This window comes from Herpailurus yagouaroundi, unplaced genomic scaffold (assembly GCF_014898765.1).
Source record: "Herpailurus yagouaroundi ecotype Mexico unplaced genomic scaffold, PumYag 140, whole genome shotgun sequence".
NCBI classification, from domain to species: domain Eukaryota; kingdom Metazoa; phylum Chordata; class Mammalia; order Carnivora; family Felidae; genus Herpailurus; species Herpailurus yagouaroundi.
In genome coordinates, this window is record NW_024412395.1 from 91,078,165 (window position 1) to 91,094,405 (window position 16,241).

The 16,241-nt window shown below is 34.5% G+C and overlaps 1 protein-coding gene across 2 annotated transcripts in view; it reads left to right on the forward strand.

Annotated features, from left to right (window-relative positions):
- The window catches only part of SPAG16 (sperm associated antigen 16), a 1,036,541-nt gene that overhangs the window by 29,334 nt on the left and 990,966 nt on the right, over positions 1 to 16,241 (forward strand). For both annotated transcript variants that reach the window (XM_040476151.1, XM_040476150.1), the window contains one exon: positions 11,848 to 11,955. In XM_040476151.1, the coding sequence (XP_040332085.1) occupies positions 11,848 to 11,955 (108 nt within the window). The remainder of the gene's footprint in view (positions 1 to 11,847; positions 11,956 to 16,241) is intronic.

Below are 16,241 nucleotides of genomic sequence, written 5' to 3' on the forward strand. Positions count from 1 at the left end.
GTAAATGGATTGATATTATCTTTCCCTGAGGGGAATAATTTTAAAGTGTTTCGCACAATGCCTATTACATGGTCAGTGCTCAATAAAGATTAAACCAGTATTCTGCATGACAGCACCCTTTCTTTCTTTCATAACATTCACTACAGTTTATGGCTATCTGAGTTTGTATTGTATATTATATTGTATTTCCTTGTTAATTTTCTCAATACTCCTGTAAACTTGATGAAGGCAACAATTGTACCTGACTTACCCATTATAGGATAATGAACATAGTACCTGGTATACGATATATATTAAGTAGGTAGAATAGCATCATCATCATTATCTTTGTCAACCTTATTAGCAATAGCAGCAACACTGAATAAACAACCAAAAGTGGGATTTCTTCCAGAAGGCTGGTACACAGCAATTTATTTATTTACATATAATAACCTTCTAATTCTGAAAAAATATCAAGCATTTAGAAAGTCAAGATAGAATAATGAACCTCATGGGCCTCTTAGTTTCAACACTTAGCATCTTTCTGCTGTTGTTATTTTATCTCTCTCCCTCCCCACACCCCACCCTGCACCCACTTAATATCTTCCTTTTTACAATTCTTTTTTTGAGTTACAATTTACATAAATCAAAATGTACAAGTCGTAGCTACAGAATTTTGGCAGATAGTTTTGTGACCTCCATACCCATCTTAATATAGAACATTCCTATCTACCCAGAGATTTCTGTGTCCTTTCTGCATGTCCCTTGCATCTCTGCCCCTGCAATCAGTGTTTTGATATATCAGTATTCTGATATTTGACCAGTTTGCCTGTTTGAGAATTTCATAAATGGAATCATAGAATGCACATTTATTTGTGTTTGGTATCTTATACTCAGCATAAACTCTGTAAAATATATGTATGATTTTTGAATTTATCAGTAATTTTCCCCCTTTTATTGCTATGTAGTATTCTTTTGTGTGATGTATACCACATTTTGTTTACTCTTTTTCTACTGGATCGTTTTCAAGTGTGGTCCCTAGTGAATAATACTACTATGAAGATTTGTGTATGTCTTCTTATGGGAATGTGTCTTCTTCTTTTGGTTAAAAACTTAGGCGTGGGATTTCTAGATTTGGTCTAGGATAAGTGCATATTTATTAGAAATCGACAGTCCATGTTCCAACTTTCAGTTGGATCATTTTAAATTCTCAGTAGCAATATATGAGAGTTCTAGTTGCTCCACATTGTCACCAACATTAAGTTTCATTAAGGTTTTTTATTTTAGCCATTTTTGTAATTGTATAGTAGCGGCTTTTTATGGTTTTGATATGTACTTCCCAATACCTAATGGTGTTGAATGTGTTTGTGTGTGTGTGTGTGTGTGTGTGTGTGTGTGTGTGTGTGTGTAATTATTGGCTGTTCATTTCTCCTACTTTCTGTGTAAGTCCTGCCCATTTTTAGATGAATTGTTTGTCTTATTGTTGAGTTGTAAATGTTCTTTACATATTATGCATACAAATCTTTTATCAGAATATTGTGAATATTTTCTCCCAGTTTGTGGCTTCACTTAATTTCTTTATGGTGTCTTTGGGTGAGCAGAAGTTTTAAATTTTGATGAAGTCTGATTAATTTTTTTATAGTATTGCTTTTAATATTTTGTCTGCGATACCAATGCCTACTCCCAGGTCTGAAAGATATTATTCTGTGCTTCTAAAACTTTTAAAGATTTAGAATTTTTATTTCAGCTTATATCTATCATTCATTTTTGTATATGGTGTAAGGCAGGAGCTACAGGTTAATTTTCTTTTTTATAAGAATATCCAATTGTTCCAGCACCATTCTTAAAAAATTTTCATCCATCCCTGAATTTCTTTGGCATATTTATTGAAAATTACTTGACCCTATAATTGTGGGTCTATTTCTAGATCTTTTCTGTTCCATTTATCTACTTATTTGTCTTTATTCTGTTACCACACTCCTGATTACTGTAGCTTTAGGTAAGTTCTTGACTTCAAGTAGTGTTAGTCCTATAGCTTTGTTCTTATTTAAAGATAATTTGGCTATTCTAGGTCCTTTGTATTTCCATATAAATTTTAGAGTCACTTTGTTAATTTTGGTAGAAAGGTGGGGGTTTGATATTGAGTTGAATTTATAACATGAATTGGGAAGAATGAGTGTGTGTGTGTGTGTGTGTGAGTGTGTGTCTATCTACATACACATATATTTACATATTCATATATAGTTTTAAGGATTGATGTATTTATAAATTTTAGTCTTCTATTTACATGGTATATCCCTTCATTTATTTTATTTTTTAAAAAAATTTTTTTCCAACGTTTATTTATTTTTGGGACAGAGAGAGACAGAGCATGAACAGGGGAGGGGCAGAGAGAGAGGGAGACAGGCTGCAGGCTCCGAGCCATCAGCCCAGAGCCCGACGCGGGGCTCGAACTCACAGACCGCGAGATTGTGACCTGGCTGAAGTCAGACGCTTAACTGACTGCGCCACCCAGGCGCCCCTATCCCTTCATTTATTTAGACTATCCTTAACTTAATACTGTATATTTATGAGGGAGATTGAAATTTATACCTTTTGCATCTAGTTATCTAATGTATATATTTTGTTATTTTGTGAACTCCATATCATAGAGAGTGTAGCCCCAGGGCCTATGTGTGACAAATAGGAGGGACTTAAGTGAATGTGTGCTGTTAACATTTTGACTTTTTGTTAAGCTTTTGTTAAGCTTTGTTAAGCTTTTAATAATTTTTAGAGCGCCTGGGTGGCTCAGTGGGTTAAGCGTCCAACTTTGGCTCCAGTCATGATCGCACAGTTTGTGAGTTTGCACCGTGTATCCAGCTCTCTGCTGTCAACACAGAGCCTGCTTTGGATACTCTTTCCCCTTCTCTCTCTGCCCCTCCCCAGCTTGTGCTCTAAATAAATAAGTAAACAAACAAACAAACTTAAAAATAATTTTTAGAGTAATTAATTGATGATTTTGCCCCTTTTTTATACCATTCCTTTAGAGTAGGTATCATTTTCCCTTCATGATGGAAATTTTAACAATGAACTATAAAGTTAAGTCTTGCCCCATTTAGAGTACTGTGGTCCTTTGCTGGGCTTTACATTAAAGAAATATAATGCAGACCAGAAAAGTTTTATTGAGTGTACTAAAGGTTTGACAGAAAAGAAAAACTGACTAGGAATTGCAAATTAGAAGATTAAAATGTATCATTTAAAAAATAATGAAATACCTTTTTTAACCTTCTGCCTGAAAATATAAACAAAGAAAATTAAAATTAAATGGCAGTTAATATTGAAGAAAAATTAGATGCTTTAGTAAGCAGCCCTAACTTCACTTACAAAATTCACTTCTATAGAAGGTCAGAGAGTATCCAGCTTTTCTGAAGAACCATTTAATTTAATGACATTCAGAAACAAACAATGTGGAAATAAAGATAATAATGAGGCCCATAAAATTTTATGGTTTAGTGTTTAGGTAATTGCTTGTTAAATTAAGAAGGTATTTTTTCTGGACATGGGTATACCCCTTTCTTTTTTGGTTAAGAATATAATGAAAGCTTTCCTCTAATATGGTTGAACCCATTTTGGCTATCCAACAATTATTCCAGTATTAATATTAGTGGGTTAAATGAACTTACAACCAGTTGAAAATAATGAAATAATTGGTAATACTGTAATTGGAAATAATGTAATACTGTTACCACAAGTTAATTTGCTTTTTGTTTATGCATGAGAAAAATACATGACAAAGATGGCCTACTTTGGTGCAGATAAACAAGTAAATGTATGCTTCCTTTTGTCAAATTGTATAACAAAATAACCCAATAAATCTATTATTAAATGGTTGTTCCAAATACTTCATTAAAACTAGTTAATAAAATTATTCTACTGGGGGCATTCACTTAAAAATAATTTTTAAGAGCACACTATTAAATCACATTTATAATTTGAAACATGGAGACTTGGGGACAGTACTTTTATAGTATGATACAAATATGAGTATCTTAATAGTTTATATTTTAATTATAGATTTTGATATGCTGGTTTCTTGAAATGGGGAAATTAGATAGTCATTCTGCCATTTCATTAAGAAAAAGCATGCAAATGACATATCTGATAAAGAATTAGTATCTAAAATATATAAACTTATCAAACTCAAAACCCCCAAAACAAATAATCCAGTTAAGAAATGGGCAGAAGATAGGAATCAATCAGTATTTTTTTAAGGAAGACATCCAGATGGCCAACAGACACATGAAAAGATGTTCAGTAACATCATCAGGGAAATACAAATCAAAATCATGATACCACCTCACACTTGTCAGAATGGCTAAAATTAATAAGACAGGAAACAATGGATGTTGGTGAAGATGTGGAGAAAGGGAAACCATCTTACACTACTGGTAGGAATGCAAACTGGTACAACCACTCTAGAAGATAGGAGGTGAGTTTCTCAAAAGGTTAAAAATAAAACTACCCTAATACCCAGTGATTGCACTGCTAGGTATTTACCTAAAGGATACAAAGATACTGGTTTGATTGGACACACATCCCCGATGTTCATATATCAGCATTACAATAATGGCAAAATTATGGAAAGAGCCCAAATGTCCAAAGACTGATGAATGGATAAAAAAAGATGTGGTATATACATATAATATAATATTACTTAGCCATCAAAAAGAATGAAATCTTGCCATTTGGATCAATGTGGATGGAGCTAGGGTGTATTATGTTAAGTGAAATAAGTCAGAGAAAGACAAATACCATATGATTTCACTCATATGTGGGATTTAGGAAACAAAACAAATGAACATAGGGGAAGGGGAAAAGAAAGAGGGAAGCAAACCATAAAAGACTCTTAACTATAGAGAACAAACAGGATTGATGGTAAGTGGGAGATGGGCTAAATGGGTGATGGGTATTAAGGAGGGCACTTGTGTTGAGCAATGGGTGTTATATGTAACTGATGAATCACTAAATTCCACTTTTTTAAAATGTTTATTTATTTTTGAGGGAGACAGAGCATGAGCGGGGGAGGGTCAGAGAGAGAAGGAGACACAGAATCTGAAGCAAGTTCCAGGCTCTGAGCTGTCAGCACAGAGCCCAACGCGGGGCTTGAACTCATGAGCTGTGAGATCATGACCTGAGCAGAAGTTGGATGCTTAATCAACTGAGCCACCCAGGGACCCCTAAATTCTACTTCTGAAACTAATATTACACTATATGTTAGCTAGAATTTAAATAAAAGTTTGAATGAATAAATCAATAGAATATAAAAAAAGAAAAAAACATGTAAGATGTGTGTTCTTTATGATACACAAATGTAAATAGAATGTTTCAGTGAATAACTTTTACTTTACTTTAAATAGAATCTGGTGTCTTAGTAAAAGATTTGTTTTAAAACCACAATGATGCTGTATTAATGTAATGAGAAAATATTATATAGTTTAAAATATTAATTGTTGATACAAATATTATACATTTTATTTTTTAGTACAACTTTTATTTTCTTTTTATTAAGCATATGGGCAGTAGGAAGGTCATAACAGAAGCATCACCATGAAATGAATTTAAATTGTTTTACTGAGTAAACTTCATTTGTGCAAATAGAAAGCAAGTCCCTGAAAACCAATTTAATGGTCAGAAAAACTTTAAGGTCTAATACTTTAATCAATTCCTATGCTTTCTTTCCTGGGATAAGTACAAATAGGCCTGCAAATGTGTATTTAAAAAGGGAGTTGATGCAATGCTGCACATTTATAGTTCAGCTTAAGAAACTTGGCATTATTTTTCTAAGTATTTTTTAACCTATTATGGGTTTACATTTCAGGTAAGATAAAAAAAAAACATTTGCTCTTTTATATAATTCATGAAGTTGTTGAAAGTAAGACAGCTTTCTTAGACTCAAAATAGAGATTCATAAAAGTTTAAATTCTTTTATAAAGATACTAATTTATCTAATGTTACTAATGTTACTAATGTTAGTGTTACTAATAATCGTGTATCCTGATATTTTGTCCATTAGAAGATATTTATCTACTGGCATGCCCCCTATTTTAGGTAAATAAATCTTGCTGTTAGAGGAATTGAGTGTATCTGGTAGTTGTGGTAACAGTAAAATTTATTGAGTATTTTTATGTGCAAGATTTTATATAAGTCACTTTACATAGTTTTCTTCTAAATGAATGAGAATTCCAGTGATGTTCTTGTGTTTTCACAACAAAAAAATCAACTTAGCCTTTTTTAGTCACTCTACTCAAACTCTTTCTCTCTCCTCTTCATCCACTATTCATTAGGCATATGATGGCAGAGGGATTCTCTCATTTTTGGTCCATCTTAATTCACACTGAGGGTTAAAATCTGGACAAAATAAATTGTTTTTTTTTCATCTGATAATTGACATATTCCTCAGAAGTTTTTTCGAGACTGAATATTTCAATCAACTTAAAGGTTATTGACATGGAAATGAAGTGGAGGGTTAGATGGTGGGAATAGACTATAAGTACTGTGACACACTACTTGTGATAAAAACTACAACATTTGTGGTAAAATAAAGAACATGTCAAGGAAAAGATCATGTCAAAAGGGGGGAGGTTTGAGGGTTTGAGGAAAAAGAAATAACTTGGAAGTATGCATGAGACACTTTTACCATATGCCATATATGACTTGATCTTTAAATAAGGTCTCACTGATCATAATTTGCCCTATCAGGAGCCTGAAAACCTAAGCTCATCCCATTTCTTGGGCAGCATCCCAGTAACTGCTCCTCAGTGATTGCTCTGACATAGCTCTTAATGCAGAAATCTATCTTTTTGCATTTATTTTATGTGAATCTGAATTTGGAAATTCTGTAAGACAAAGAAGTAGATTTATTACATTCTGACCTCTAGTGCATTGTAAGAACTCTAATTCAGTCCACCCATTCTTCAGAACATGGGAGTCTCAGTGCAGTAGTTAACTAGGTTAGTTTTTCAGTTAACTAAGACTGTTAGATAGCTACTTTTTCATTATAATTATATTTTACATTATCAGATTGAAACTAATGTATTATCGAGGTAGGTGAAATATTCCTATTAATTTTTTACCTACAGCCCAGGCTCAGAAAGAATAGTCTTGCTTGCTTTCTATCACAGGTTTGCAGAAGGTATATCCAGTTGAAGAATGTTTCTTATTACAATACTGATACTAAAGAGCCTTTTTTATCAAGTTACCAATTATTTTACTAAAATGATCTGCAGGTGGTATATATGTCTCATATGCACTTCCAGAATAAAATCTTGGTTTTCCCGAACATATATGCTTTCTTTTTCACAATTATCAGAACTAAGTAGCCAAATACCATTGTCTTTTAACCATATATTCAAGCACATTTAGAATTAAATTTGGTAAAATATTTTATTTGTAATTATTTTGAATTATCCTGTTTTAAATATGTATTTCAATTCTGTAAACCAATTCTTTTTGTAAGTAGTTGAATTGTAAATTATTTTGGCAGCATGCATTTAATTTTCTTTTACTTAAATGAAATATGAATGACTATTCTTGAAGCTATAGGTGGTGGCGGTTCATCTCCCAACCCTATATACACTATGTTGGTGAGAATCCTTCAATGTGAATTATAATGGAATCTTTATTTCTTTAATTATCTTTAGAATTGCTCAATACTGGATTTGAACTGATTACTAAATAGTTTTTTTTTTTCAGGAAGGAATTAGCAGTGATATTTTTAGACGTTTTAATTTAAATTCCAGTTAATATATAGTGTGATATTAATTTTAGGTGTATAATATAGAGATTCAACACTTTCATATAACACCCGGTATTTATTACAACTACCCTCCTTAATCTCCATCACTATTTAACCCATCTCCAATGACTTCCTTTCTGGTAACCATCAGTTTGATCTTTATAGTTACATGACTCTTTTTTCCCCTTTGCTCCTTTGTTTTATCTCTTAAATTTCACATGAGTGAAATCATATGGTATTTGTATTTCTCTGACTTATTTCACCTAGCTCCATTCGTGTTGTTGTGAATGGCAAGATTTCATTCGTGTTTAGGGCTGAGTAATATTCCATTGTATGTATATATTGCATCTTCTTTATGTATTTACTAATCAATGGATGCTTGGGCTGTTTCCATAATTTGACTATTGTAGATAATGCTGTTATACACATCAGGGTGCATGTATCCATTTGAATTAGTAGTTTTGTATACTTTAGGTAAACACTAGTAGTACAATTGCTGGATCATAAGGTAGTTCTATTTTTAACTTTTTGAGAAACCTGCATACTGTTTTCCATAGTAGGCTGTACCAGTTTTCATTCTTACTGATAGTGCAAGAGGGTTCCCTTTCTCCATATCCTCACCAACATCTGTTGTTTTCTTGTGTTGTTGATTTTAGCCATTCTGACAGGTGTAAGGTGATACCTCATTATAGGTTCTTTTTTAAGTTTATTTATTTTTGAGAGAGAACACAAGTGGGGGGAGCAGAGAGACAGAGAGAAGGAGACACAGAAGCAGTCTCCAGACTGAGCCATCAACGCAGAATCCCATGTGGGGCTTGAGCCATGTACTGTGAGATCATGACATGAACTGAAGTTGGACACTTAACTGACCGAGCCGCCAAGGTGCCCCCTCATTGTAGTTTTGATTTGTATTTCCTTGATCATCAGTGATATTGAGCATCTATTCATGTATCTGTTGGCCATCTGGATGTCTTCTTTGGAAAAATATGTCTCCTGCTCATTTTTAACTTGATTATGTATTTTTGGATTTTGAGTTTTATAAATTTTTTATACATTTTGAATACTAGCCCTTTTTCAGATATGTCATTTGCAAATATCTTCTCCCTTTCTGTTGTTTGCCTTTTAGTTTTGCTGTTTCCTTTGCTGTGCAGAAGCTTTTTACTTTGATGAAGTCCCAATAGTTTATTTTTTCTTTTGTTTCCCTTTCCTCAGGAGACACCTTGAAAGAAGTTGCTATAGCCAATGTCAAGGAGGTTACTGCCTGTGTTCTCTATAGGAATTTTATGGTTTCTGGCCTCACATTTAGGTCTTTAATCCATTTCAAATTTATTTTTGTGTATGGCATCAAAATGGTCCAGTTTTATTCTTTTGCATGTAATTGTCCTGTTCCAAACACCATTTGTCAAAGAGACAGTCTCTTTCCCATTGGATATTCTTTCCTGATGTGTTGGAGATTAATTGACCATAAAATTGGGGGTTCATTTCTGGGCTTTCTATTCTGTTCTATTGATATATGTGTCTATTTTTGTGCCAGTACCATAGTGTTTTTTAAGTGATTCTTTTTATTTTAAAAATAAATAAATAAATAAATAAATAAATAAATAAATAAATAAATTATTTTTGAGAGAGATACAGAAAGCAGGGGTAGGGGGAAGAGGGAGAGAGAATCTTAAGCAGGCTGCATGCCCTGCATGGAGTCTGACTTGGGGCTTGATCTCACTTTTGTGAGATTACAACCTAAGCCAAAATCAAGAGTTGGACACTTAAATGACTGAGCCACCCAGTACTATGCGTTTTTTTTTTTTTCAGTATATGAAGTTTATTGTCAAATTGGTTTTCATACAACACCCAGTGCTCATCCCAAAATGTGCCCTCCTCAATACCCATCACCCACCCTCTCCTCCCTCCCACCCCCCATCAACCCTCAGTTTGTTCTCAGTATTTAAGTCTCTTATGCTTTGGCTCTCTTCCACTCTAACCTCTTTTTTTTTTCCTTCCCCTCCCCCATGAGTTTCTGTTAAGTTTCTTAGGATCCACATAAGAGTGAAACCATGTGGTATCTGTCTTTCTCTGTATGGCTTATTTCACTTAGCATAACACTCTCAAGTTCCATCCATGTTGCTACAAAGGGCCATATTTCATTCTTTCTCATTGCCATGTAGTATTACGTTGTGTATATAAACCACAATTTCTTTATCCATTCATCAGTTGATGGACATTTAGGCTCTTTCCATAATTTGGCTCTTGTTGAAAGTGCTGCTATAAACATTGGGGTACAAGTGCCCCCGTGCGTCAGTACTCCTGTATCCCTTGGGTAAATTCCTAGCAGTGCTATTGCTGGGTCATAGGGTAGGTCTATTTTTAATTTTTTGAGGAAACTCCACACTGTTTTCCAAAGTGGCTGCAACAATTTGCATTCCCACCAACAGTGCAAGAGGGTTCCCGTTTCTCCACATCCTCTCCAGCATCTGTAGTCTCCTGATTTGTTCATTTTGGCCACTCTGACTGGCATGCGGTGATATCTGAGTGTGGTTTTGATTTGTATTTCCCTGATAAGGAGCGACGTTGAGCATCTTTTCATGTGCCTGTTGGCCATCCGGATGTCTTCTTTAGAGAAGTGTCTATTCATGTTTTCTGCCCATTTCTTCACTGGGTTATTTGTTTTTCGGGTGTGGAGTTTGGTGAACTCTTTATAGATTTTGGATATTTTGTCTGATATGTCATTTGCAAATATCTTTTCCCATTCTGTTGGTTGCCTTTTAGTTTTGTTGGTTGTTTCCTTTGCTGTGCAGAAGCTTTTTATCTTCATAAGGTCCCAGTAATTCATTTTTGCTTTTAATTCCCTTGCCTTTGGGGATGTGTCAAGTAAGAGATTGCTACGGCTGAGGTCAGAGAGGTCTTTTCCTGCTTTCTCCTCTAGGGTTTTGATGGTTTCCTGTCTCACATTTAGGTCCTGTATCCATTTTGAGTTTATTTTTGTGAATGGTGTGAGAAAGTGGTCTAGTTTCAACCTTCTGCATGTTGCTGTCCAGTTCTCCCAGCACCATTTGTTAAAGAGACTGTCTTTTTTCCATTGGATGTTCTTTCCTGCTTTGTCAAAGATGAGTTGGCCATACGTTTGTGGGTCTAGTTCTGGGGTTTCTATTCTATTCCATTGGTCTATATGTCTGTTTTTGTGCCAAGTACCATACTGTTTTGATCACTACAAGATTTAATATAACTTGAAGTCGAGAATTATGATATCTGCAGCTTTGCTTTTCTTTTTCAAGGTTGCTTTGGCTATTTGGGATCTTTTGTGGTTCTGTACAAATTTTAGAATTTTTTTTCTGTGAACAATGATGGTGGTATTTTGGTAGGGATTGCATTAAATGTGTAGATTGCTTTGGGTAGTATACACATTTTAGCATATTTGTTCTTCTAATCCATGAATGCATGGAATGTCTTTCCATTTCTTTGTGTCATCTTCAATTTCTTTCATTAGTGTTTTATAGTTTTCAGAGTACAGGTCTTTCACCTCTTTGGTTAGGTTTATTCCTAGGCATCTTAATATTTTTGGTGCTCTTGTAAATGGGATTGATTCCTTATTTTCTCTTTCTGCTGCTTCATTATTGGTGTGTGGATATGCAGCAGATTTCTGTATGTTGATTTTGGATCCTGAGAATTTACTGTATTTGTTTATCAGTTCTAATATTTTTTTGGTGCTGTCTTTTGAGTTTTCCATATATATCATGTCACCTGCAAATAGTGAAAGTTTGACTTCTTCCTTGCCAATTGCAATATCCTTTATTTCTTTTTATTTTCTGATTGCTATGCTAGGACTTTCAGTACTTGTTGAATAAAAGTGGTGAGAGAGGACATCCTTGTCTTGTTCCTGACTATAGAGGAAAAGCTTTTAATTTTCCTCCATTGAGGATAATATTAACTGTGGATTTTCATATATGGCCTTTATTATATTGACTTATGTATCCTCTAAACCTACTTTGTTGAGAGTTGTTTGTTTTTTTTTTTTTTTTTTTTTTACCATGAATGGATGTTGTACTTTGTCAGATACTTTTTTGGAGTTAGTGATTTTTAAAATTATTATTATTTTTTAGCAAGGCTAGAGAAGACCTGCTGAAAACTCAAAAAGAACGTGATTTTCATCGAATGCACCACAAGCGAATAGTCCAGGAAAAAAACAAGTTAATTAATGACCTCAAAGGGTAAGCTGCTAATATTTGTCGGTATATTATTTATTAAGGAGTTATTTAATTACTGTTAAGTAACTTGGCCTCGTTAGAAGTTTTCATGTAAAATAATCATTCAACATTTATTGGTATTTACTGTATGCCAGATACTATACTATGTGTTTGAAATACAGAGATGAATAAGTTAAGGTCCTTGCTGTAATGGTTCTCAGAGACTAATGGGATGTGTAATGGGGGAGGAGTTAAACTGAAATATTCTGCATCGTTGCTATGCCAACCAAAGGCAGTCACCTCAACCAGACTGGGTGTGAGAGGGTTTCAAGGACCTATTTCCAGAGGAATTCTGAAGTGTAGGTTAACAGAGTGAGGGAGCAGGGCGCTTTGGGCAGATGGTACATACCCTGCAAAGGCACCAAGTCATGAAAGAACATGGCATATTCACCATATTGTACCCATAGAGAACAAAGTATAAAGCCTACTTGACAAGGGTGAGGTGGAGGGGGCATATACTGAATGACCTTGAATTTATGCTAAGGTTTTTAGAAAAGAAAATGTATTTTGTTTTCAAAGTACATTCTTTAAATTTGGGAATTGTTCTATACTCAGGACCATACAGGGGTCTGTGGCTCCTACTGGTCATGTGGACATCCTTTAAAGGTAGCTAAGCTTTTTCTTGTCTACAGATAAATAATTGTTGTGCCTTCATTAGGGTGAGCCACCCATTTACCCAGAGGAAAAGCAGAAAGGCATTTTAATTGTGTGTATGTGTATGTGTATGTGTGTGTGTGTGTGTGAATGTGCATACACAGCCACATGTACGGTTAAGTGAGTTTGAATCACAGCACATTCTTTCATGGGAAAGATCTCAGGTTTGATTCTATTCTCACTTTCTGTGCTAATACAAACAGGTTTCAGTACTTCAGTACTTCAGTTACTTGGATACGTGACAGTCTAAGAGCATGTTTGTATCCAGTTGTGGCAGCTGAAATATGTTGTTCACTGTTGCTGCCTGGATATTCTATTCTTCGGTAAATTGAATTTTTTTAATTGCTTTTTTTTTTTCATTGAGTCTCTAGCCTATGTTTAAAAATAGATCATACTTGTTATATTTCCTAGTATGTTTAAAGGGAATACTATTATAATTCATTTCTTATAAAAATTCAGCAATGTCAGATTATACTTTTTGTAATCCTCAGATGCCCTGGTGAAGAAACTCACATTACACTGCAATATAACTACAACTTTTGTTTTCAGCTAGCCTTTATTCCCACATTTAATTATTAAGGATACTGTCTCCATTTAACCATTTGGATTAATCAATAATATGTGTTTTCTAAGTACCTAAAACAAAAATTCAGTGATATCATCAGAGTCATTAATAAAAAAAAACAACCAGCAACTAAACATGCATAATAAATCAGCTATAAGGAAGAATTTTTTAAATTTTTTTAATATTTATTTATTTTCGAGACAGAGAAAGACAGACCATGGATGGGGGAGGGTCAGAGAGAGGGAGACACAGAATCTGAAGCAGGCTCCAGGCTCTGAGCTGCCAGCACAGAGCCTGAGGCGGTGCTCCAGCTCATGGACTCTGAGATCATGACCTGAGCCGAAGTCTTAACTGACTGAGCTTAACTGACTGAGCCACCCAGGCGCCCCAAGGAAGAATGTTTTCGTTTTTGTTTTTTTTTTTTTAACGTTTATTTATTTTTGAGACAGGGAGAGACAGAGCATGAATGGGGGAGGGTCAGAGAGAGAGGAAGATACAGAATCTGAAGAGAGGAAGACACAGGCTCCAGGCTCTGAGCTGCCAGCACAGAGTCCGACATGGGGCTCAAGCTCACGGACTCTGAGATCATGACCTGAGCCGAAGTCCGACGCTTAACCGACTGAGGCACTCAGGAAGAATGTTTTTTGATGCCAGGCTAAATTAGAGTCTAACTTCTCTATGTTAATATTTTACCCAAATATTTCAGTTATATATTTATGTTTTTTCTCATTGTAAACTACAAAAGGTCACTCTTAATTTTTTTCTGTAAATTGTTTAAGTCGATAATTAGTTGATTTTACTATCAGCTTTACAGTAGTTCTCATTTAATGTGACTGTCTTATTACGAATTTATTCATTTTTTAGAATTATTAATATCAAAGTTAGAACTTAAATTTTTTTGATATTTATTTTTGAGAGAGAGAGACAGAGCATGAGCGGGGGAGGGGCAGAGAGTGAGAGAGACACAGAATCCAAAGTAGAAAGCAGGCTTCATGCTCTGAGCTGTCAGCACAGAGCCCGATGTGGGGCTTGAACCCATAAACAGTGATATCATGAACTTAGCTGAAGTCAGATGCTTAACCAACTGAGCCACCTAGCAGTCCCTCAAAGTTAGAGCATAGAAGCAGATGAATTATGAGGTACTTATGGAATTTACAAAACAGACATACTCTTTCAGATTGACTAAACAGGTTTTTTTTTTAATGTTTCCTTGTTATATTCTACATAATGGTAATTCTTTGGGCAGAGGATTATCAAGTCATATCCCATGAATGAGTTAGGTACTAAAGTCAGTAAATACAAGAAAAACTGTACCATCAATAATAATACTCCTTCAATTTTCCACAAATTACAGCACACATTTTTGTGTATATAACTCTGTACCTGAATATGTGCTTATAAATATATATAACTTTAGGGAAGTGTGCAATATACAGCAAAGTATATATACATATATATATGCTAAGCACATTAATGGAATGGGGGATAGGGTTGTACATATTTGTTATATTTTTATTTTGTTACTCTCTCTTGCTTTGCTGAATATAGTTGAATTTTGATACACATTATATATATGTAACTTAACTCTAGTGCTTATGTTTTATTGCTGCTGGCAATGAAATATAATCATAAATTATGTTAAGAGAAACATGACTTACAAGTCAATGACTTTTATAAATAATTTCTTGAAAATGCACAAAACAAGGATTGCTCTTTTATTTTTTAATAGAAAAACATTTAAAATTATTTTGGGGCTCTTATGCTTGGGGCCATGTTTGAATAGAACTGAACTAGATCTCTAACTGGAAATAGATTAGCTCTTCAACTGCAATGAACTACAAAACTGAACGGAACTTTTGGCAGTTGTTTTTTCAGATGTTGGAAAATTGGCAGAGTAGGACTGTGATGCCTAAGAAAAGGGAACTATTCAAAGTGAGCAGCATGATCACCCCAGATTTTTGCACAGAAGTACTATTCAGACAATAGTGTTACAAAGTAGAGCACGGGGTGCAGTAGTCTTTGATTAACTGATGAGGCAGAGATCTGAGTGCAGTGCTACTGAGGGGACTGGAATTTGCAGGATAGGATCACAAAAGGAGGGAGGTGCATGAAAGGAATTTAAGAATATTTGTAGTAGTTCCCTTTAGACTTTGACCAAATACTAAGTTATGGAAAAGTGAAAAAAATGATGCCTCCAAAGAACAGCTTATGGGAAACTGAGCTAAATGGAGATTCCAGAGGTTAAAGATGTAGAAATTCTGACCAGCTCAATGGAGGAACCTCACTGAAAATTCTGAGCATTCAGTTAAGACCCTTGATAAGACATGCCATAGGAGAAGAGTTATTCTAGCCTTGGAGAAGGAACTACTTTGACTTGCCCTAATAAAAGATTAAAAGTAAACTTTGGAAAGCTCAAACTGTCAACCATTAAATTAACTATCTGCCAGAACAAAACTCTTTTAAAGGAAGATAATAAAATTCAGATAAATGTATGTCCAACATACAAAAAAATATATAACATATATAGAAGCAGGAAAATGTGTCCCATAGCCAGGAACAAATAGAAACAGACTCAGAAATGAAAGAAATAACAGAATTAGTAGCGCTTATGAAATGTTCAGAATTTTAAAGAAAATAATGAATATAATGAGTGAACAGTTGAGAAATTGCAGAAGTGAAATGAGAAATATAAACAAAGAACCAAATGGAAGTTCTCAAACTGAAAAATGTATTTTCAAAAAAATTTACTAAGGGAAAAAGCTGAAAAGAATTAACAGAGCCTCACAAGAAAAGGCTAAAAAAATAAACCAAATTGTGCCTGTGAGGCAATTTCAAATTGTCTGTCACAAGTCAGAGGAAGACACTGGAGTGGCCTTCTCAACTCTGATAGCTTACTCCAACAGTCTGGTAAATCAGTTAAAATTATTTATGCAGGGAATCTTGGATTAATCATGGGGTGGGTGCATAGACCAAATAAGCCCACTTTGAGCCAGACTTTAGCCATGACCCTACTTATTCTCTGGCCTCTGTA